Below are 23,906 nucleotides of genomic sequence, written 5' to 3'. Positions count from 1 at the left end.
AGGAGATGCCAACATAGTCTCATGTGTCTACTTGATCCAAGAAGCTCACTCTTCACCAGCATCTTTTTCTATTCCATTGCCCAGTCCAATCCGTGTCTGAAGAGTTTGGCTTTGGGAATGGTTCCTGTCTTGGGCCAACAGAAGGTCTGGGGGCCATGAACACTGGAGTCCTTCTAGTCTTAGACCATTAAGTCTGGTCTTTTTACTAGAATTTGGGGTCTTCATCCCACTGCTCTCCTGCTCCCTCAGGGGTTCTCTGTTCTGTTCCCTATCAGGGCAGTCACCGGTTGTAGCTGGGCACCATTTATTTTATTTTTAATTGTTTTCCCCCACAATACTAGCACAGCATTCTAGTCTTGGTACCTGTTTAATCCATGTCCTAACATTTAAGTTATTTATTTATTTTTTTTTAACTTTTATTGAGCTTCAAGTGAACATTTACAAATCAAGTCAGACTGTCACATATAAGTTTATATACACCTTACTCCGTACTCCCACTTGCTCTCCCCCTAAGGAGTCAGCCCTTCCAGTCTCTCCTTTTGTGACAATTTTGCCAGCTTCCAACTCTCTCTATCCTCCCATCCCCCCTCCACACAGGAGATGCCAACACAGTCTCAAGTGTCCACCTGACATAATTAGCTCACTCTTCATCAGCATCTCTCTCCTACCCACTATCCAGTCCCTTTCATGTCTGATGAGTTGTCTTCAGGAATGGTTCCTGTCCTGGGCCAACAGAAGGTTTGGGAACCATGACCGCCGGGATTCCTCTAGTCTCAGTCAGACCATTAAGTATGGTCTTTTTGTGAGAATTTGGTGTCTGCATCCCACTGATCTCCTGCTCCCTCAGGGGTTCTCTGTTGTGCTCCCTGTCAGGGCAGTCTTCGATTGTGGCCGGGCACCAACTAGTTCTTCTGGTCTCAGGATGATGTAGGTCTCTGGTTCATGTGGCCCTTTCTGTCTCTTGGGCTCTTAGTTATCGTGTGACCTTGGTGTTCTTCATTCTCCTTTGATCCAGGTGGGTTGAGACCAATTGATGAGTGCTTGCTTTCTTACACTCTTGCCAATGGATATTATCACACTTTAAAATCTTTACCATTAGGTGAAAAATATTTCACTAACTTCATTTAGTGATGAGTGATGCTAAGAATCTTTTACTATTTTTATTGGCCATTTGTATTTATTATGTGAATTTCTTTTGTGTTCCCCACCCTCTCCTCTCTCCCTCCTCTTTTCCATGTGTAAGAACTCTTTGTATATTAGCAAAATCTACCTACTGCCCAGTATCTGTGTTACAAATAGGTTCTCCTAGTTTGTCTTTGTTCATGGTGTTTTTTTGTTTGTTTGTTGCAGATATTTTAAAATATTTTAAGCAGTTGAATTTGTCAATCTTTTTCTTTACAGATTCTGACTTTTTTTACGAAAAGGTTTTATAAGGCCTTCCTTTTTGTAAGATCATAAAAACATCCACTCAAGTTTTCTTCCAGTACTTTTTATGTTTTACATTTAAATGTTTGAACCATTTGAAATATGAGGAGTCAGGGAATCTGCTTAGTTTCTCTCTGAATGACTAGTCAGCTGTCCCACACTAAAGAAAGCCAGCACTAACGGGCAAATGGGGGAGGCCAACTACCTCCTCACCAAGGAAGACAGGAAGGTTGTACAATCCAGGAAGAGGTAGCCATACTGATTAATCACAGATTCATCTTCTGAAAAGAGGTATTTGGGGCCATGCAGCAGTTCAGACTCAGATCATCACATGAGCCCCTAATTTCCTGAGAAAGAAAATCTAAGCTTGGGTTGAAGTTTGGGACAGACTCCTAGTTGTCTTCTCCCTGGCAACTGTCCTCTCTTTTTCCTGGGTGCATGGTTTCCCAGTGTACACTAAATTTCCCAGCTTCCCTTCCATAAAGATGGGGAGATGTAAATTTGTACCAATATTTTGTGAGTGTACAGGGAGTGTGCAACTCTGGGTCATTTGAACTTAACAAATACTCTCTAGGATTTGGCTCTTTGCCCCTCTTTTGAGTTGTTATTTGAATACAAAGGAACGTGGTTCATGAAAACATGTGAGCTATGTGAGGAGCAGGCTGTCAGGGCTGAGCACCTGGACACTGCACTGTTTGACATACATCTAATTACCTGTACACTTGCTGGTGTCCCACAAAATAAGTGTCCCACATGGCAAAGAACCACGGTGAGTACCATTCCTGAATCTCTCTCTCTCACACACATACACACCATTTCTTGAGTTAGCTGGAGAAAGGGATAAGGAAATGACAAGAACTAGAAGATTCTTTGAACCCTGCCTAGAGAATCCTAAGTCTGTTATTTGTAGGTTGTCCCTGGAAACTCTATGGGGAGGCAGTTCTACTCTGTCCTATAGGGTCGCTATGAGTCGGAATTGACTCAATGGCAGTGGGTTTGGTTTTTGGTTTTGTCAGTTACCATTGAGTCAATTCCGACGCATGGTGACCCCAACTGTGCAGAGTGAAACCACTCCTAGGGTTTTCGAGGCTGTGACCTTTCAGAAGCAGATTGCCAGGCCCGTCTTCAGAAGCACCTCTGGGTGGGTTTAAACTGCCAATCTTTCGGTGGCCTGTAGTCGAGCGTTTAACTGTTGGCACCACCCGGGGACTATTATTTATATAGTTCCAGCCTTTTTCATTTTTAGAGCTGGGAACACTTTTCATTCTGGGTGGTTTGGATTCTGGATAATATAACAATTTTCTTCTCCCTATATTCTCAAATTATATCTTATAAATCAAATAGTGAAAAAGGCTGAGTAATGTGATTTACAGCAGCTTTCTCAAAGTATGGTCGCCCGCATCAAAATCACTCTGGTGCAAATTCTTGTGCTTAAGCATCAGAATTCAAGCTCCCTAGCTCATTCTTTGCCATATTAAAATTTGAGAATTACTCTTTTACTGACAGCGTTCCCTACCTTTAAACAAAAGTCCAACTGTTTTAGTATTAATTAGATTGGTTTCCTAAAATCAATCACTGCAGCTAAAATTTGATATACCACTCAGGCTTCCCAACCCTTAATCTTCCAAGGATGTTTCCTTGTAAACCCAAAGAAATCCAGTGAAAGGAATCCATGCAGGACTGTGGGCGAGGGTGGAGGCGGGGTGTGGAGGTAAATCTCTTGGAAGTTGAATTGAGAAGTTTTACTTTGGTATCCCCCTCCTCTTCTGCCTCTGCTACTCCCATACCAGAAGCAGAGTCTCAAACTGCTTTCTGGCTTTCCTAAAACCCACACCTCACCCTTGTCTGACTTTCTGCTCCATAAGTCACCTCTACCTTCCTGAAATTTCAAGAAGTTCTGAGCTTCGTAGCACTTAGCTGTGTGTTAAGAGACTCCGACTAAAAGTCAGTTGCACAAACACAAGGTATTTTCATTTTAAAGAGGAGTACGCCTGATCAAAACAAACATCTAGTTGGTAGAATGAAGGTGCAGGTGTTTGGGAGCAGCTCCCCACCCATCATTACTCAGATTTTGGAGTCATGGAGTCAGTGCTAAGGTTCCCAAACCAGCTGTTGCCCAGCCCTGCCCTTTCTTTGCCTTGGCAGACAAACCCATATAACTAAATAAAAGCTGACTTTGGGTGGACCGGCAAAGCAAGGTGACAACCCAAATGGTAGGGACTTGCTATGACATAAAGCAGATGCTAGTGTGGCGACCTGCCTGGGGGAAGGGCAGCACCTCCAGGCTGGACCCACTGTGTGCTGAGGAAGGCATGCAGAGGTGGCAAAGGGGCCATGACGAGAAGGTCACCAGCTACCATCCCTGGGCTCCCAGAATGGCCCTGGACCAGCCCCCACGCACCTTTTCTTCTCTCGTGGCTCCTGCTCCTTCTCCAGCATGGCTGTCCTGAGGCTGCAGCCCCAGCACCGTGCGGAAGAGATTCTCTGAGGTCTGGGTCAGGAAGCCAGTCTCGGCGTTCGGGTGGAGGCCATAGAGATAGGGAGATTCTGGGGGCAGCTCGGCATCGATGTACTGAAAATCAAGGGAAGAGGAACTTGGAAAGAATCGAGGCATAGCTCCCGTCTCCCCCACTTCTCCTCCTTGAAGGGCGGTCAGCGGCCGGACCAGGCCTCAGCACTAGTACGCCTTTGGTCCTCCAGGTGGACCAACCTAAAGTAACTTCAGCACACTAGCTGCTGTTGGGCCAGCTCCAACTCATGGCAACCCCACGTGTGTCCGAGAACTGTGTTCCATAGGGTTTTTAATGGATGAGTCTTCGGAAGTAGATCACCAGGGTGCCTCTGGGTAGATTCAAACTGCCAACCTTTCTGTTAGGAGCCATACACCTTAACTGTTTGCCCACCTGGGGCGTAGACTTCAGGGTGCTGCCCACGTATCAGTGCACCTTTTCTCCAGCCTTTCCTTGACGTCACCTGTTTTTGTATGGCCGACCAGTTTTGCAGAACTACCACATTCATCATGTCATTTTCTTTTTCAGGAGGCTCAGATAACTGCCTGTTATCCATCTCCAGTCCCACCCCCTCCTCCTGCTCTCTGATAGATTCCTGCTCCTGCAGACAAAAGGACCACGTCTCATGGTCCTCCATCAATATTAATCCTTTCCTGCTTTTTGTACTCAAGCTCTTCTACGCTTCCAGCCCTCTCTCCCTTAAATTCCTTTCTCTCCCCACTGTTTATCTAAATCAGGGATGACAACCTGAATGTGTACATGGGACCATGCACACAAAATAAATGTGTGAATCGGGCTGTAGGATGTGGCGAGTGTTGCCATGAACTGGAGCATCTGTACCCCTGGCTAAAGGTATGTGAATTAAAAAATTTTAAAGCAGCGTGTCAACCAAACAGGAGGGCCTGGGTGATGAAAACAGTTAACGATCGGTTGCTAACCCAAAGGTTGGAGGTTCAAGTCCACCCAGGGGCTGCTTGGAAGAAAGGCCTGGAGATCTACTTCTCAGAAATCAGCCACTGAAAGCCACATGGAGCACAGTTCTACTATGATATACATGGGTCGCCATGAGTCGGAATTGACTTGATGGCAACTGTTTGGTCAGTCACCAAAACAACACATCCTTCTGGTCAGTTATAGTGGCCACAGTTGGCCATCTCTCACACCTCCTCCCAGCTTTCAAGGCTCACTTTTTTCTCTGAATGTTCTCAGAACGCCTTCACAATTTTTTCTCTTAAACACTGAGAAAGTATCCCTCGAGTTTAGCACCTAGCTTGATTTTGATAATTTCTTGGTGTTAGTGACTTCTAGTCTAAATAAAAGACTGTTAATTCCTTAAAAGCAAATTTGCATTGTTTTCTTATTTTTATACTTTCTCCAGCACTCAGCACACTTCTGGATCTTTGGTAGGTGCCCAATAACCACTTATTAACTGACAAATTAAAGAGAGAAATGAAGAAAAGGAAAATCTAACTACATCAGTCATTTGGAGATGTGCAAACCACGTTATTGCTGCAAAAGTTAACCAGACTTTTTTAGATTTTATTTTGCTGTTGTTGAGGATATACACAGCAAAACATACACCAATTCAACTGTTTCAACATGTACAATTCAATGACATTGATTACATTCTTTGAGTTGTGCATCTATTCTCACCTCCTTTTCTGAGTTGTTCCTCCCTCATTAACATAAACTCATTGCCCCCCTAAAGTTCCTATCTAATCTTTTGAGTTGCTGTTGTCTCTTTGATCTCATATAGACAGTTCTTAAAAGAGTGTAATGCTTAAGACAGATTTTTTTTTTTTTTACTGGTTAAGCTAAACTATTGTTTGGTTTTAAGATTTTTTTTTCCCCAGGGGATATTTTTGCTTTAACGTTTAAAGATTATCTGAGGGCAATAGTTTCAGGGGCTCATCTACCCTACATGGGTCCAGAAAGTCTAGAGTCTATGAGAATTTGAAATTCTGTTCTGCATTTCCCCCCTTTGATTTGGATTCTTCTATAGAACCGTTCATCAAAATGAAGAACCAGACCTTCCTAAGGATTCTTTTCACTGAACATGTTCATCACCCACTCCAGCCTCTTGTGCATTGTTCCATGGACACTAGGGGATGCTCTTGCACAATTTTTATTGGGTAAATTCTTAAGGCCTTTAGGACACATAGTTAAAAAGTATAGTCATAGATCTTGCATATGGAGAGGAAGACAAGGTGATATAAAGAAATAAAAGTTAGGTTTAAACTTTGAAAAATAAGGGTAAATATTAAGGAAACCACAAAGGAGACTAACAATCCTACTCATCAAAATAAAATACAAGAAAAAAATAGAGGCTCAGCAGAAACAAAATCAACAACAATGAATAAGAGGAAAAAACAATATATAAAGATAAACTACTCAGAACAAAAATTAAGTGGGAAAAACAAACTGTCAACAACACGCAAAAAAAAAAAAATGACATCAAAATGACATCACTAAACTCAGACCTATCCATAATTACACTGAATGTAAATGAACTAAATGCACCAATAAAGAGACAGAGAGTAGCTGAATGGGGGGGAAAAAAACACAATCCGTCTATATGCTGCCTACAAGAGACACACCTTAGACTTAGAGACACAAACAAACTAAAACTCAAAGGATGGAAAAAAACATATTAAGCAAACAATAATCAAAAAAAGAGCAGCGGCGGCAATATCCATTTCTGACAAAATAGGCTTTCAAGTTAAATCCACCACAAAGGATAAGGAAGGACACTATATAATGATTAAAGGGACAATATACCAGGAGGATATAACCATATTAAATATTTATACACCCAATGACAGGGCTGCAGGATACATAAAACAAACTCTAACAGCATTGAAAAGTGAGATAGACAGCTCCACAATTATAGTAGGAGACTTCAACACACCACTTTCAGTGAAGGACAGAACATGCAGAAAGAAGCTCAATAAAGACATGGAAGATCTAAATGCCACAATCAACCAACTTGACCTCATAGACATATACAGAACACTCCACCCAACAGCAGCCAAGTATACTTTCTTTTCTAGCACACATAGAACATTCTCTAGAATAAACCACATATTAGGTCATAAAGCAAGCCTTAGCAGAATCCAAAACATCAAAATATTACAAAGCATCTTCTCTGACCATGAGGCCATAAAAGTGGAAATCAGTAACAGAAAAAGCAGGGAAAAGAAATCAAACACTTCAAAACTGAACAATACCCTGCTCAAAAATGACTGGGTTATAGAAGACACTAAGAATGGAATAAAGAGATTCATAGAATTCAATGAGAATGAAAATACTTTCTATCAGAACTTTTGGGACACAGGTAAAGCAGTGCTCAGAGGTCAATTTATATATAAATATATACACACATAAAAAAGAAGAAAGGGGTAAAATCAAAGAATTATCCCTACAACTTGAACAAATAGAAAGACAGCAACAAAGAAATCCTCAGGCACCAGAAGGCAGCAAATAATAAAATTTAGAGCAGAATTAAATGAAATAGAGAACAGAAAAACAACCAAAAGAGTTAACAAGATCAAAAGCTGGTTCTTTGAAAAAATTAATAAACCATTGGCCAAACTGACAAAAGAAAAACAGAAGACGAAACTGAAAGAATCATATCATATCATATTGGATTACTACGAAAAATTGTACTCCAACAAATTTGAAAACCTAAAAGAAATGGATGAATTTCTAGAAACACACTACCTACCTAAAATAACACAAACCGAGGTAGAACAACTAAATAGACCCATAACAAAAGAAGAGACTGAAAAGGTAGTTTAAAAACTACCAAGAAAAAAAAAGTCCTGGCTCAGATGGCTTCACTGCAGAGTTCCACCAAGGTTTCAGAGAAGAGTTAACACCACAACTACTAAAGGTATTTCATAGCACAGAAAAGGATGGAATACTCCCAAACTCATTCTATGAAGCCGGCGTATTTCTGATTCCAAAGCCAGACAAAGACACCACAAAAAAAGAAAATTACAGACCTATAACCCTCAAGAACTTAGATGCAAAAATCCTCAATAGAATTCAACAACATATCAAAAAAATAATTTACCATGACCAAGTGGGATTCACACCAGGTATGCAGGGATGGTTCAACATAAAAAAAAAATATCTAATCCATCATATAAATAAAGCAAAAGAACCACATGACCTTATCAATTGATACAGAAGAGGCATTGGATAAAGTTCAACATCAATTCATGATTAAAAACTCTCAGCAAAATAGTAATAGAAGGAAAATTCCTCAACATAATAAAGGGTATTTATACAAAGCCAACAGCCAACATCATCCTAAATGGAGAGAGTCTGAAAGCCTTCCCCTTGAGATCAGGAACCAGACAAGGATGCCCTTTATCACCACTCTTATTCAACATTGTGCTGAAGGTCCTAGCCAGAGCAATTAGGCTAGAAAAAGAAATAAAGGGCATCCAGATTGGTAAGGAAGAAGTAAAAGTATCTCTATCTGCAGATGGCATGATCTTATACACAGAAAACCCTAAAGGATCCTCAAGAAAACTAGTGAAACTAATAGAAGAGTTCAGCAGAGTACCAGGATACAAGATAAACATACAAAAATCAGTTGGATTCCTCTACACCAACAAAAAGAACATCGAAGAGGAAATCACCAAATCAATACCATTTACAGTAGTCCCCAAGAAGATAAAATACCTAGGAATAAATCTTAACAGAGATGTAAAAGATCTATACAAAGAAAACTACAAGACACTGCTGCAAGAAACCAAAAGAGACCTACATAAGTGGAAAAGCATACCTTGCTCATGGATAGGAAGACTTAACATTGTAAAAATGTCTATTCTACCAAAAGCAATCTAGATACAATGCAATTCTGATCCAAAATCCAATGACTTTTTTTAATGAGATGGAGAAACAAATTACCAACTTCATATGGAAGGGAACGAGTCTCTGGATAAGTAAAGCAATTCCGAAAAAGAAGAACAAAGTGGGAGGCCTCACACAACCTGATTTTAGAACCTATTATACTGCTACAGTAGTCAAAACTGCCTGGTATTGGTACAACAACAGATACACAGACCAGTGGAATAGAATTGAGAATCCAGACAGAAATCCATTCACATATGAGCAGCTGATATTTGACAAAGGCCCAAAGTCAGTTAAATGGGGAAAAGACAGTGTCTTTTACATGGTGGTGGCATAACTGGACATCCATCTGCAAAAAATTGAAACAAGACCCATACCTCACACCATGCAGAAAAACAAACTCAAAATGGATCAAAGACCTAAATATAAAATCCAAAATGATAAAGATCATGGAAGAAAAAATAGGGACAATGCTAGGCGCCCTAATACATGTCATAAACAATATACAAAAATTACTAACAGTGCAGAAGAGAAACTAGGAGCTCCTAAAAATCAAACACCTATGCTCATCCAAAGACTTCACCAAAAAAGTAAAAAGATTACCTACGGATTGGGAAAAGGTTTTTAGCTATGACATCTCTGATCAGCGGCTGATCTTTAAAATCTACATGTTACTGCAAAAACTCAACAACAAAAAGACAAATAACCCAATTAAAAAATGGGCAAAGGATATGAACAGGCATTTCACTAAAGGAGATATGCAGGTAGCTAACAGACACATGAGGAAATGCTCAGAATCATTAGCCATTAGAGAAATGTAAATCAAAACAATAATGAGATTCCATCTTACTCCAAGAAGGTTGGCATTAACCCAAAAAACACAAAATAATAAATGTTGGAGAGACTGGAACACTTATATGCTGCTGGTGTGAATGTAAAATGGTACAACCACTTTGGAAATCGATTTGGGGCTTCCTTAAAAAGCTAGAAATAGAACTACCATACAGTCCAGCAATCCCACTCCTTGGAATATATCCTAGAGAAATAAGAACCTTTACACGAACAGATACATGCACATCCATGTTCACTGCAGCATTGCTTACAATAGCAAAAAGGTGGAAGCAACCAAGGTGCCCATCAATGGATGGATGGATAAATTATGGTATATCACACAATGGAATACTATGCATCAGTAAAGAACAGTGATGAATCTGTGAAACATTTTCATAACATGGAGGAATCTGCAAGGTATTATGCTGAGTGAAATTAGTCAGTTGCAAAAGGATAAATATTGTACGAGACCACTATTATAAGACTTTGAAAAATAGTTTAAACAGAGAAGAAAATATTCTTTGATGGCTATGAGAGTGGGGAGGGAGGGAGGAAGAGGGGTATTCACTACTTAGATAGTAGATAAGAACTATTTTAGGTGAAGGAAAAGATAACACACAATACAGAAGAGGTCAGCACAACTGGACTAAACCAAAAGCAAAGAAGTTTCCTGAATAAACCCAGCATGAGGGTCCCCTGTCCAGCATGAGTGTCCCCAGCCCAGCATGAGCATCCCCAATCCAGCAGGAGTGTCCCTGGCCCAACATGAGTGTCCCCAGCCCAGCCTGAGTGTCCCCAGCCCAGCATGAGCATCCTCAGTCCAGCATGAGTGTCCCAGCCCAGTATGAGTATCTCCTGCCCAGGACATAAGCATCCTCTGTCCAGCATGAGTGTCCCTAGTCCAGCATGAGTACCCCCAGCCCAGCATCAGTGTCTCCAGTCCAGCATGAGTGTCCCCTTTCCAGCATAAGTGTCCTAGTCCAGCATGAGCACTCCCAGTCCAGCATGAGTGTCTCCAGTCCAGCATGAGTGTCTCCAGTCCAGCATGAGCGCCCCCTGCCCAGCATGAGCATCCTCTGTCCAACATGAGCTTCTGTAGTCCAGCATTGGCTTCCCCAGTGGTACAGAGAAACACTGAAGGAATAGCTAGGTCCTTTTTTTTTTTTGTGGGGGCACCATCATGCCATCATGAGGGAAGGAGCAAAGCCTACCTGATGATAACCATTGTAGTCCATGTTGCCTGGCAGTGGGAACCCTGGGGCCAGGGACAGTTCTCCTTCTAACATTTTTGGTTTAATGTATTCCTCCAGGTAGGTTCTGCAGAGTCTCCTGTCCCAGTCATCGGTGATATGGCCTCCGTACATGATCTCACCGAAGAGGTAGCGCAAGTCATCATAGGGGACCTGAAAGACAGGGGAAAGGAAAGACCTGCACACAGGCACTAGGGCTGCCCTGATGTGTGGGGAAAGCACAAGCCACAAGGTGGGCTGCTTCTTGAGATTGGGAACAATGTCCTATTCATCTGCAGACCCCCCAGTGTCCAGCAGAGTCAGGCCTATGCGGGGAGCTCACTAAATACTTAAAGAAATACATCAGACAGTGATGAGAGGTAAGGGGCCAACCCCATTTACAGGGTCACTGTTATGGATTAAATTGTGTCCCCCCCCAAATATGTGTCAACTTGGCTAGGTCCTGATTCCCAGAATTATGTGATTGTCCACCATTTTGTAATCTGATGTGATTTTCCTATTTGTTGTAAATCTACCTCTATGATGTTAATGAGGCAGGATTAGAGGCAGCTATGTTAATGAGGCAGAACTCAATCTACAAGGTTAGGTTTTGTCTTAAATCAATCTCTTTTGAGATATAAAAGAGAGAAGCAAGCAGAGAGACAGGGGGACCTCATACCACCAAGAAAAAAGAGCCAGGAGAATAGTGCATCCTTTGGACCTCCGTCCCTGCTCTGAGAAGCTCTTCGACCAGAGGAAGATTGATGACAAGGACCTGCCCCCAGAGCTGACAGAGAGAAAGCATTCCCCTGGAACTGGCACCCTGAATTCAGACTTCTAGCCTCCTAAAATGTGAGAGAATAAATTTCTCTTCGTTAAAGCCATACACTTGTGGTATTTTTGTTATAGCAGCACTAGATGACTAAGACAGTCACCAACTGTGACAACGAAGGCAGGCCTATTATGCCTTTAAATCAGTGAATGTCAAATGGAGGAAAATAAGGACCAGAGTACTTTTCTAATCTTCTGCCATTTGTTTAGCAGATTAATTATTTGTTCCTTTTGAAAGTTCAGAGAAATGACATACAGGATGCAAAGTTCAATGGCAAGCCCCTTGGGAAAAGCCTTGTGGCAGTACAGCCAATGAAGGAATGCTGTTGTGGGAGGTGGGCCTTCCAGGACCCTGGAACTGGAGGCAAAGGAATTGCTCAGGGCACCTGGGACTGATTAATTTTTCCCACTAGAAAAAGGGTGTGGCCTTGCAGGTGCTATAGTTGGCCCATGAACTAGAAGACCCTTGATAGTGTAAACATTCCTTTAAATGGAAGAGTTATCAATAGTGTAAGTTTTTTTTTGAATGGAAATACCGGGCAGAGAAAAAAAGAGACAGGAGGTAGGAAGAATGTGTCTTCTTCTTCAGCACTGGCAAAGCCATATCTATGTGAGGAGCTGTGAGCCCCAGGTCCTGGGTGAGTTCTGCTTCCTTGGCTAATTACATTGGGAACTTCCATCCCATGAGTGTGGGGTCTCTTCCTGCCAATCCGCAGGACACCTACAATGCAGCAGGTATATGGCAGTGGTCTAGTGGGCCCTGGAACAAACTCGCACGTGACCTTTAGGGCGTGAAGCATTGTTTGATTTTGTAGGCTTCCTTGGCTCTAACCTCACCATGGTACTGGCTGGTCCTGGGACTGGCCACTTGGTTAATTTCCCCAGTTCCACTGTGTAGGGTGTAGACCTTCCCCCAGTGTTCACTCCCCTTCTTCAGCATCATCCTTCTGAAAGGTTCCCCTTTCAGAAGGGCGCCCACACCCGCACTGGGTGGGCCCTGGACACCCACTTCCTTTACCTTGGCATTGGCCTCCAGGAAGTTGTAGAGCACATTCACAGAGATGGTGAGGTCCCCGGTGTTAAAGGGGTAAGAGCGGTTCCATCCCTGAGGCCCGAACTTTCGTCTTTCTGCCACCACCGCATGAAAGTAACAAAGAGCAAAGAGGATGCTCTTGAACTCCGTCTCCCGGGAAGACATCTCCAGAGTGTCCTGAAAGGAAACCATAGCTTCCAGTGTTGGCACCCAGATTCAGGCACCCAGGGCAGGCTGGGGTGTGGGTTACCAATGGGGCTTGTGTTGGATAAAAAGTTGCTGTATATCCTAGTTAAGGTTTGAGCTACACTGAGATTACAGGCTACGTGTAGCTAGGCAGGGGGTCAGGGCTTGAGGAGAACTTGTAGGGGGGTCGGATTTTAGTTTAGACTTTGGGTTCAGGTTTGGTTTACCGCTGCAGTTTGCACATGTGGACATGTTAATGAAGTTGTCAAGCACGGCCTATGGAAAACAGGGTGGTGAGCCATGGGAGTGGGTTATCATATTAATACGACTTTGCACTGGCGTGTGGGTGGGGACTCCCACAGTATCATCTTGAATTTTTTTACCTCCTGCATGATTTTCTTGCCCAGCAAGGCTCTCAGTAGGTGTAATTACTGCCTATGTGGCTAAGGACCCCCAGCTTCTCTGCTGGGGGAGATGCTGAAATGGGCGAGAGGATGGAAAGCAGCACACAAGCAGCAGAGTGGTGCTCTGCCCCCCACCACCCCAACAGCTGCACAGAAACCAAGCAGGGGTGCCTGGAGGGTGAGACCGAGCAAACCAGAGCACCAGGGACAATGGATGCAGAAGGGCGGAAAGATGTGTCTCATGGAGAGGGGATGAAGGAAGGGACAGTGGAAAGGAGAAGCAGGAAGGCAGTTTTAAGGGGGATGGTGGTAGCGGTGGAGAGGGCGAAAGCCTGCATTTTGAAGGCCTGGTAGGACAGGAACACCTGGGTTCTTTGGGACCAAAGCTCATTACCAGTTGCCAGGGGTGGGCAGGAGGGAGGGAAGAGGGGGACTTACTGCTTAAGGACACTGAGCAATTAAGGGTGATGGGAAAATTTAGGAACAAATAATGGTGACGGTTAAACAACATGAGGAACGTGATTGACGTCACTGAATTTGTACACGTGAAGAATGTTGAAACGGCAAGTGTTTTGTTACACACATATTTACCACAATTAAGAAAAAATCAATAAAGAAGCTCTCAATGACTTTCAGGGTCCTATGAAGAGGGATGAAAGAAGCTTCCACTGACCAGAATGGGAAAATATGAATTACTTTAATAAGAAATTGATCAATAAAATAGACTTAAATAAAAAAAGATACATAATGAAATTAAGGTTTTTTTTTTTTTTTAATATCATTTTATTTCCTCTGGGTGAGACCCTCTCTATTCAGGAAAGAGAAGATATTGCAGCTGGAACACTTTCAAAGCCCACACAACGTGGATTGGGCACAGTCCCAGTTTTCCTTGTAGGAATTGGTCCCTAGACTTTGCCCACATGGACAGAGGGATTAGTGAGACAGGACAGATTAAGCACCTAGTAGGTGTGGTTTTCGATAGAGAACCCATGACACTGTCCCCATTATCTCTCCGGATATGTAGGGGCCACTGCAGAGCCTTCACGGGGTACCATGTTTGCCACAAAGGCACAGATTCCAGAGGTCGGAGGTGGCACAGTAGACAAGGTCATTGCCTCGTGCAAATAAGATTTAATAACTGCTTTTTGGGTAAAGCCATTCTCTATAGACCATGTAGACAGCTTCATTTGTTACTTCTTACACATTTGAAGAAATTGGGTCCTGCTGAAAAATGCCTCTAAGCACAAACCCAAGAAATCACACATTAAACTGCTGGAAATGGCTGACGGTGGCACACTCAAATAAAAGTCAGAATAAAATAATCATCCCCAAAGAGCCCAGATGTCAGAGAAGCAGGGATGAAAAGAGCTCAGTTCTGCTATTTGGCTGTTAAATGGTAAAGCTAGAGCTATGGAACAGTGTGAATAGGGGGTGTTATATTGCTCTCCGTTCCAAGACACTTATAAAAACAGAAGGGGGCATTTAAAATTCTTGTAAACAATGAATACTCTCTGAAGTCTATCCTTTCTCAGAAGACTTATGGAAGATGGCCATAAATGACAACAACAAAAACCCACACAACACAACACAACAAAAAACTCAACTGTGATGGGGACAGAATAACCAGGAAAAGCCAGCATCTCTTAGGATGTATTTCCCAGTTGCCTGGGAATCTAAAAGAAAGAACAAAAGAGGATAATCATGGGTGGACATCAGGCTTGCAGGGAGTTGAGCCCAAGAACAAGAATCCATGGGGAGGCTGAGGAGATGAAGCCAGGTGTGACTATGGATGATCATAACCCTACTGAGGTCTAACATTCACTACCAGGAGGTCTAACGTGAGCCATCCGCTGCCCTCTTCCCTGGTTCTGGCCAGGTCCCTCAAGGCAGAGATGAGGATGATCTACTGATGGACCTTTCAGCTAGAACTAATTGCATTCCGATACCTTTAAGGGAAGGTCCCTGGGTGTTGCAGATAGTTTGTGCTAGACTACTACCCTAGTGCCTTTGCTTGGACCCAGCTACAGCTTCCTCTAAAGAAGGCTGTAGATGAAAAGTTAAGAATGTATGTTTTCCCCTGTGTAGAATGAAAACTAGATAATTTAAAAGTTTGGAACTCTGGTGTAGAGCACCTAAGAGTTTATTCAAGACTGATTTAGAAAGAAAAGAAAATGCCCCTGGACAAGAGAGTAACATCCCTTCTGCCTCATGTTGCCAAGGGCAGGATATTTCTTAATAAAAATTAAAAGCTAAAAGGTCCTGAATCTCCTAGTAATGCTCCTCAATTCTCCCGTCACAGAGGATGTGTGGATTTGGAGCTGAGTTGGGAAAAAAAGGAGGGTGGAAAAAGGAAGAGACTGGGCAAGTGTGGTTTCTCACATCTTTGTGCGGACAAGGTAGGGAGGATGGAGACCTGAGTTTACGGAGTGGGCACTTGGTGGAGATCAGTCTCAAAGGGAACACGTTTTGTCCACATTGTGCATTGCTCCAGCCAGCACCCCACCCCCACCCTAGCTGCATATTCTTCTCCCACCCAGTTTGAATCAGCTCTTTATGAGGTGAGTGGCCTCCTTCCCTCCCTCCCAGGGCAGTACCTGAGTGAAGTTGTCCAGGGCCTTGTGCAGGTTGGCGTGCATGCCGGTGGGAGGCTCGTTGGTGATCTTAATGGAGCTCTCCAGGATGCCCTGGGGGATGATGTGGCCCTCAGCGGAGGGCGCAGGCTCTGCGCTGATGAAGACCCTGAACTCTGGGTGGCTGTTCTCACTGTGCTCCTCCAGCTTCTTCTCCAGGGTGCTGAGCCACCTGGCCACCAGGTGGATGTTCTAGTGGGAAGGAAGGGTCACCCCCATCCCCAATACAGGTATCTGCTTAATTCTATTTGCCATAGACAGTTGTTAGGAAGGCAGCTAAGGAGGGAACTGGTCTTGGCTTCAAATAAGTCACATTGTAAGATGAGTCTTGGGATTCCCAGTAATGGGAACCTCCCTAGTATCCTACATTTTAACCTTGTTCCTTGATGTCTTAATGCTCTCTAGCACAGAGTTCTCAAGCTTGACTATGCATGAGAATCACCGAGAGGGTTTATTCAAATGTAGATTGCTGGCCACAGACCAGGATTTCAGATGAGCAGGTGGGGCCTGATAATTTGCATTTCTAATAAGTTCCCAGATGATACTGATACTGCTGGTTGGGGAAAACTCTTTGAGAACCAAAGCTCTAACACAGTTACAGTCCAAATCCAGAAGCTCATTACTTGACACCTTGATTATTGAACCCTTGATGCTTAAAAATGGAGCCCAGGAACCAGCAATGTTAGCATTACCCGGGAGCTGGTTAGGAATGCAGACTCTTAGCCTCCTGACTTACAGAATCAGCACATTTTAATAAGATACTCCAGAGATTCATATGCACATCAAAATTTGAAAAGCACTGATTTAAACTCTTTCTAGCTACTTTCCCTGACTTGTGTCTCCCCGTCTCCAAACCATTCTGCTAACTGTTGCCAAACTTATTTCCCCAGCGCACACGAAGCTATTGCTGCTCAAAATCCGACCAGGGCTCCCTTCTCTAAGCCCAAGCTGCTCTGTCTGGTGTTTGAGTCTCTCCTCCCCCAGGGCTGATTCCCAACCGTCCATCTGTCTACCTAAACCTACGTTAATTTCTTAACACGTCTTTGCAGGACGTACCTTTCACTTTAATAAGGATAGCCACTGAAATATCTTTCATTATGATGAGTAGATAAAAGCTCCTCAGTAAATATTTGAGGACGACAGTTCGCAGAGCCTTGACACACAGAGCAGAGCTGAGCCCAGTACATGGGCCATAGTCAGTGGGTCTCTGAGTGCTGTTTTCTCTTCTACAGATAAATAATAATATCTGCCGTGCTTATTTCGCAGAGTTGTTGCAATAACCAAAGGTAATGGATTTGAAAGGGAACCCTGGTGGGGCAGTGGTTGAGAGCTCGGCTGCTAACCAAAACGTCAGCAGTTCAAATCCACCAGGTGTTCCTTGGAAACCCTATAGGGCAGTTCTACTCTGTCCTTTAGAGTCTCTATGAGTTGAAATTGCTTCAACGGCAACGGGTTTGTGCACTGTAAAATGCTATATAGGAGTTAGTGGTTGTTGAAATGGAAATTTGTTAAATAAGAATTCACAGATAGTCATTCTGTTGGTGTGGAGAGATTTGTGGGCTGCCTAGACAGCCAGTATTCCTGTTAGGTGGCCAGTCCCGTGACCTAAAAATGAGTAACTCAACTACTTATTTTAAGAATTTCGACTTCGCTGCTGGGGACAGGGCTGGGTGGGGGAGCTCGTTTCTCTGGGACAGAACCCAGCATTCAGGGATCCCTGAGGCTATGCCACTGGATCTATGGGCCTGGACATAGCAGGCCCAGGAAACTCACCTGATAGCTGCTATTGCCAGGAAGTGAGAAGGGAGAGTCTGAGCCTTGATCTCACACCCAGGGTCCTCTAGAGAAGCCGGCCCTCCCAGGGAGCGGTGGGGGGAACCCCCAGCTGCTGTAGCTAGGGTCTTCAAGCAGCATTTCCCAAAGTGTGTGCCAAGGGATGTTAGAGATATTAGCTCCATAGAGAGGGCCTGTGTTCAAACTCAACTTGGGAAACACTGGACTGAACAAGGTTTCTATACCATAGGATTCTCAGAGCCATTAACCTATTGATATAATTGAAACTCTTCTTGAAAGGGGTATTGCATGCAGTGCTTTCCAAATTTTGAAAGGGGAACTTGTTAACTGTTTTTTTTTTCAGAGAATCTCTTTGGATTTGTAGGCCGGGAAGCAGAGACGGAAGGATTTCGGGCTCACTTAGTTCAGTACCCCAGGGAATTTTTCAAATCAAGGTGTCTGAAAGTTCTGGAGAGAGAAAACACACCAGCAGGGAGCCCTTGTTTTGCGAAGTACTTCACAGTTTGCACCAAAAAAAGAAAACCAAACCCGTTGCCATCAAGTCTATTCCAACTCATAGTGACCATATACAGATGACATCTATTCAACACTCAGATCCTTCCTTCAGGAGGGAAATCAGACATCCAGCTTATTTGCTGTTTATGGGAGGAATGATTTTCCTTGGAAATGGAGTTCTGAGTGATATCTTTGAGAAATCTCAGAAACCCCATCAGCATAAGATGTGGGGTTCCTGGAGAGCTGATAGGTACTTGGGGCAGGGGGCACTCTGTGCTTACTGTCTGAGCGGACTTGGGAGGCAAAATCACAGTCTCCTGAAAGACTGACCTCCTGGCTGCACTGGCTGGGTTCCCCAAGGCAGTTGTGCCCAGGGGGCTGGTCCCCTAGACAAAAGAGCCTGAGAAGGATGGGAAGGCCACGTTCTTCCATTCCTGTGCTGACCCACTTGGGAGGAAGCAGGAACCCGAGCTGTCACCGTATTTTCTCCGAAGATTCTCACTGTTTCTAGAAAAGGAGCCCCAGGGAATGGCAGATCTCACAGCTGCTAGTCTCTGAATAAATAATGGGATAATTAAGGATGAAGACCCAACAGCAAGATACGGTGCGGTAGTAACTGGGAGGTAGAAAACATTCTGTATAATGAAAGCCCGGAAAGGGTAGGAACGACTGGCTTTTCCATTTATTCTTTTGTTCATTTCTTCATTGATTCTTTCGTCTGACAGGCATTTGTTGAGTGTCTATTATGTACAAGGCAGTGTGCTGGGTGCTAAGAGGTAAATAAGGAACATCTCTTTCTCTAAGGAAATTTAGTGAAGGACATAGTCATATAATCATTTCAGCATAGCGATGGACGTGTCCATAGAAGCTGCACACAAAAGGATTAAGCGACAGGCCAGGATAGAAGAAGGATAAGCTTTTTCTTTTCTCTTGTAAACATGCGGTGAAATAACCACTAGCAGGTGTTCCAGATTTCTAAACACCCATATGAGCTCTCAGTGAAGGAGCTATGGTTGCTCCCACATTCTATTCATATATGTAATGAAAAATGTAACAGGGAACATATCAGAAAGGCACAAAAAAACAAACCAAACCCATTGCCATTGAGTCGATTCCGACTCACAGTGACTCTATGAAATATACAGAAGAGATAAGCAATTGAAAGAATACAGCTGTCATGGTCTTCAGCTGGATGCCAACTTCCTGAACACGTTATCAAAGTTGAAATCTGTCTCCTTTTGTAAGCAGACCTATTTAAACTAGACACAGGGGTTGGGCAGGTGAGGGGAAGAAGAAGAGTTGTTAGTGTGTGTGTGTGTGTTTGTGTGTGTGTGGGTGAGGAGAATTAGAAAGAGAAGATTAGGAAGTGAAGGGGCCAAGAGCATGAAAGGAAAAGCAGATGAGGGGAGCTGAGTGGACAGAGAAGGCCACAGATTATGGGATGAGGCCCAAACATGCATGGAGTCGAGAATGGCCCAGATCAAGGCAGAGGGGACGTACCTGCAGAATAACCCAGTGACCTTTCTTGGCAGCTAGGTCCAGTGCAGCCTCAGCCACCACCTCCTGTCCTTGCCCCAAGGACACGTTGTGGAAATTCCGATTGTTGAAGGTATATCCGAGTTTTTTTCCTGAAAGGAGTATGGAGCTTGTCATAACTTCTTGTGTACCATGACCTGTGTTGTTCAATGTTCATAAGGGAATGCATACCTCCGTATCACCCCTCAAACACAGACATGTCTGAACCTCTACTCAGAGGCTTATATGCTGACCCTTTTCCTTCACAGAGGGATACGTACTCCAGCTTTTGATTCTCAAATAAAGAAAGAAGTCCGGACCAAAATCCTTCCACCTCCCTCAGGTAATCTCCAAGAATGAAGAGGAGCATGGGTGCTTTTCCGCCTGGGCCACATTTTTTTTTTTTTAATTTTTATTGTCCTTTAAGTGAAAGTTTACAAATCAAATCAGTTTCTCACACAAAAATTTATATATACTTTGTTATATACTCCTAGTTGCTTTCCCCCTAATGAGACAGCACACTCCTTCTCTCCACTGTCTATTTTCGTGTCCATTCGGCCAGCTTCTGACCTCCTCTGCCCTCTCATCTTCCTTCCTGTCAGGAGCTGCCCACATAGTCTCATGTGTCTACCTGATCCAAGAAGCTCTTTCCTCACCAGTATCATTTTCTATTGTCTGGGCCACATTTGAAGAGCAGGCATTAGGCACCATCCTAGAGAGCGATGATGTGTGAAAGGGCCCAGGGGCAGCAAGGGTCCAGGAGTTGTCCCTTCTGGCTTGCTCTGTCTGAATATTTCCGTCCCTATCTACATACCTGTACCTGACTTGAACATGTCAGTGATTGTGAGGATGACGCTGGACCAGGCAATGCTGCCTTCTGTTGTATGTAAGGTCATCATGAGTTGAAGTTGACTCGATGGCAGCTGTCTGTCTGTCTATCTACCTACCTACCTACCATCTATTATATCTTCCCTGGAACTTTACTGGGAGCTGTAACTAGTATGGAAGGATTCAGGTAGTTCTGGTCTCTTGTACTTTCTATCATATTACTCCCTTCCCCCATTATTCATTATTCCCAACATATAGAAACATTTTCTCTCATCATTTTGCCTGAATTAGAGGGAAGAAAGGCAAGGGGAAAGATAAGAATGGGCTTGGTTTTATAGGTGTGACTTTTGTTGGATATTATCTCCACAAGGGTTGTTGGTGCTGGGACTAGAGCAAGGGGATGGCCACACAAACACAAATATCACAACCCTATCACCGAGACAAGACCAATGTTCATCACTTGTTCTCCAAGCCCAAGGAAAACTTAACACAAAGAAATGACCTTAGTATTGAGGACTAATTCTGCTTGGACACAAGCTATGAGCCCAAACCAATAAAGTTTAGAGAAATTATATAATATTCTTTAGATCAAAGGATCATAGAAATGCATAATACCACGAAGGAATCATCAGGCAATTTTGCTAGGAAGGTGAAGTACACAAGAGAAAAGAAGAGAAATTAAAAACAGAAATACGAGTAAAAATAAGTAAATAAAATTAGTTTCAGAGGAACTAAGATTGAAGATGCAATTTGATACTTGTGCAAGAACTTCTGGAAAGACTCTTAATATTGGATATTTCTTTTAAATACTAAAATAATATACAGACTCTCTTTCAACTGTGTGAGACAAAGCAAGATGATGACTTTTTGTAACAAAAAATAGTTATTATAGATTCAACTGAGATGAACCCAAGAAATGACTTTATTAAACTCTATAAATCCTAGCTGGTGATAAATCTGATGTCAGTTTTAGAGCCAGGGAGATAAACAACTTATTCCAGAGAAAATACCAGGATAAAAGATTCCGGGATTATTACATGGACTTTGTGACATTCCTACCCACACAACAGTCTATTTCTTTTTTTTTATTAGCAAGAGAAGGCTATGGGGGAAACAATGCTTAATAAAGATTAGTTTGAAAACTACAGACTGGAGGGCAGTAGGTGGAAAAGCTTAGCACTGGTTCAGATCAGTCTGCATTGGTCTAGGCTTGAGGGATGACTGTGGGACTGAGGAGAAAGAAATGGATCTTGGAGATATTGAGAGGGGAGGTAGGGAGTTGACATTATTAGCACTGACTGAATCCAGCCGAAGATGACTGTCTGCATCTCATATGAACCTCAGGCTGCACAGAGGCAACTCTGCAGAGCCCTTTCATTTGCAACTTCGAGGCCATCTGGGTCATCACTAAGCTCCTCTAGCTGTTTATATTATCTTGGGTTTTCACCTTCACACTATTTTGTGCTATGGCCTCCCTCGTCCCCAGCTTCATCACCTGCAACTCATCTTTTCCTGTCTGACCCCATCAGACCTTCCTTCCAACCCTCCATATAGTGATGTCCCAGGAACCATTCCCCACTGTAAACCCCTTTTACCTCTTCACAGTATGCTTCCTCTACTTCCAATCTCTCAAGGACCTTGCAACATCTGTGGCTCTCTCCCTAGTTCCCATAGCAAGGGGCTGTGAGGTAGGTAAACAGTTTTCCAGCTTTCTTTAGCTAAAGGACATCTAGTTGCCATTCATTTGGTTCCAACTCATAGCGAGCCCATGATATGTCACAGTAGAACTGTGCTTCATAGGGTTTTCAGTGGCTGCTTTTTCACAAGTAGACCACCGAAGCTTTCTTCTGAGATGCCTCTGGATGGGCTCGAGACTCCCACCTTTCAGTTAGCAGCTGAGTGCTTAACCGTATGCATCACCCATAGACTTGTAGGCTGTTTCTTCCCCATGCTCATATAAAAATTCTTTTAAAGCACACGCCATCTGGCTAGATTACCTATTATTTTTTTGTTCTGTGTTCTACTAGCTTCCTAGTAAGACTCACTTTTACTAAGAGCTTTGGCACTTGGGTCAACGTCTTCTGTACTTTCAGTTTCACCACCATCCTGGTAAACTTTAATGTCATTAGGGATGACTCGGCCAACACCCAGTCTCTACTTCCTCATCTCTCTCCTCTTCAAAGATCTTAACTCCGTTCTATTTCTGCTACCCACTCCGTATGGCTGCACCCACGAATTTATCATCGCTGAGAACTTCCTCATGTCTGAAACATTCTTTAGTACCCACTCATGAATATCTTTTCTACCCTCCCAAATTTTTCACTATCTTACTCCCTCCTCATCTATTATTCTACTTCAGTGAAAGGTCCAATCCCACGGCTCCTCTATTTTTTCTAATCTTTGCCCTTCCCTCTCTCTTATTTGATATGGACCCAATAATCCATAATTAGAATCATGATCTTGCAAAATGCTCAACTTCATTGCCCTGTTCTAAGTCTGCATCGCCCTACTTTTGTGAAACCTCAACCGTGGATTAACACAAGCATTAATAAAAGAGAAAAATGATAAATTTGTGAATTGCAGCCAAATTCCATGATTCTCAACCTTAATGTTGTTGGGTAATCTCCCCACATGTCCTGAAAGGCAGCTGTTTCCCAATTTTCTCTTTCTTGAAGGCCCTGATAGACCCCACTCTCATCACTCTCAGCAGTTTACTTCACTCTCCTTGTCTTAGTTATCTAGTGCTGCTTCAAGAGAAATACTACAAGTGGGTGGATTAATGAACAGAAATTTATTTTCTTACAGCAGAGGCTAGAAGTCCTATTCAGAGTGGCCTGCTCTAAACCAACCAAAACCAAAACCGTTGCCATTGAGTCAGCTCTAACTCATAGTGACCTAGAGGAAGGCTTTCTCTCTCTGTTGGCTCTGAACCGAAGTCCTTGTTCCTTTATTCTTTGGTGATCTTCATGTCCCAACTGTGCTTCTTTTCTCTCCCTTTATATCTCAAGAGAGACTGACTGAAGACACACTCTACACTAAAGCTGTCTCATTAGCATAACAAAGAAAACACATTCACAAATGGGATTATAACCACAGTCACAACAAAAAAACCAAATCCATTGTCCTCCAGTTGATTCTGACTCATAGGAACACTATAGGACAGAATAGAGCTGCCTCATAGGGTTTCCAAGGAGCAGTTGGTTGATTCGAACTGCTGACCTTTTGGTTAGCAACTGAACGCTTAACCACTGAGCCACCAGGGCTCCACCACAGGTATAGGGGTTAGGATTTACAACACATATTTTTTGGGGGACACAAGTCAATCCATAACA

The 23,906-nt window shown here is 43.2% G+C and overlaps 1 protein-coding gene across 1 annotated transcript in view; it reads right to left on the bottom strand.

Annotated features, from left to right (window-relative positions):
- The window catches only part of DNAH9 (dynein axonemal heavy chain 9), a 486,803-nt gene that overhangs the window by 52,617 nt on the left and 410,280 nt on the right, over positions 1–23,906 (bottom strand). The window contains exons 62-66 of the mRNA XM_064271783.1: positions 19,732–19,859; positions 15,907–16,134; positions 12,708–12,899; positions 10,841–11,032; positions 3,827–3,997 (exon numbers count right to left, since the gene is read on the bottom strand). Of these exons, the coding sequence (XP_064127853.1) occupies positions 3,827–3,997; positions 10,841–11,032; positions 12,708–12,899; positions 15,907–16,134; positions 19,732–19,859 (911 nt within the window). The remainder of the gene's footprint in view (positions 1–3,826; positions 3,998–10,840; positions 11,033–12,707; positions 12,900–15,906; positions 16,135–19,731; positions 19,860–23,906) is intronic.

This window comes from Loxodonta africana, chromosome 18 (genome assembly GCF_030014295.1).
Source record: "Loxodonta africana isolate mLoxAfr1 chromosome 18, mLoxAfr1.hap2, whole genome shotgun sequence".
NCBI lineage: Eukaryota > Metazoa > Chordata > Mammalia > Proboscidea > Elephantidae > Loxodonta > Loxodonta africana.
The sequence above is the reverse complement of the archived record's forward strand: the minus strand, read 5'-3'. Positions and strand labels throughout refer to the sequence as shown.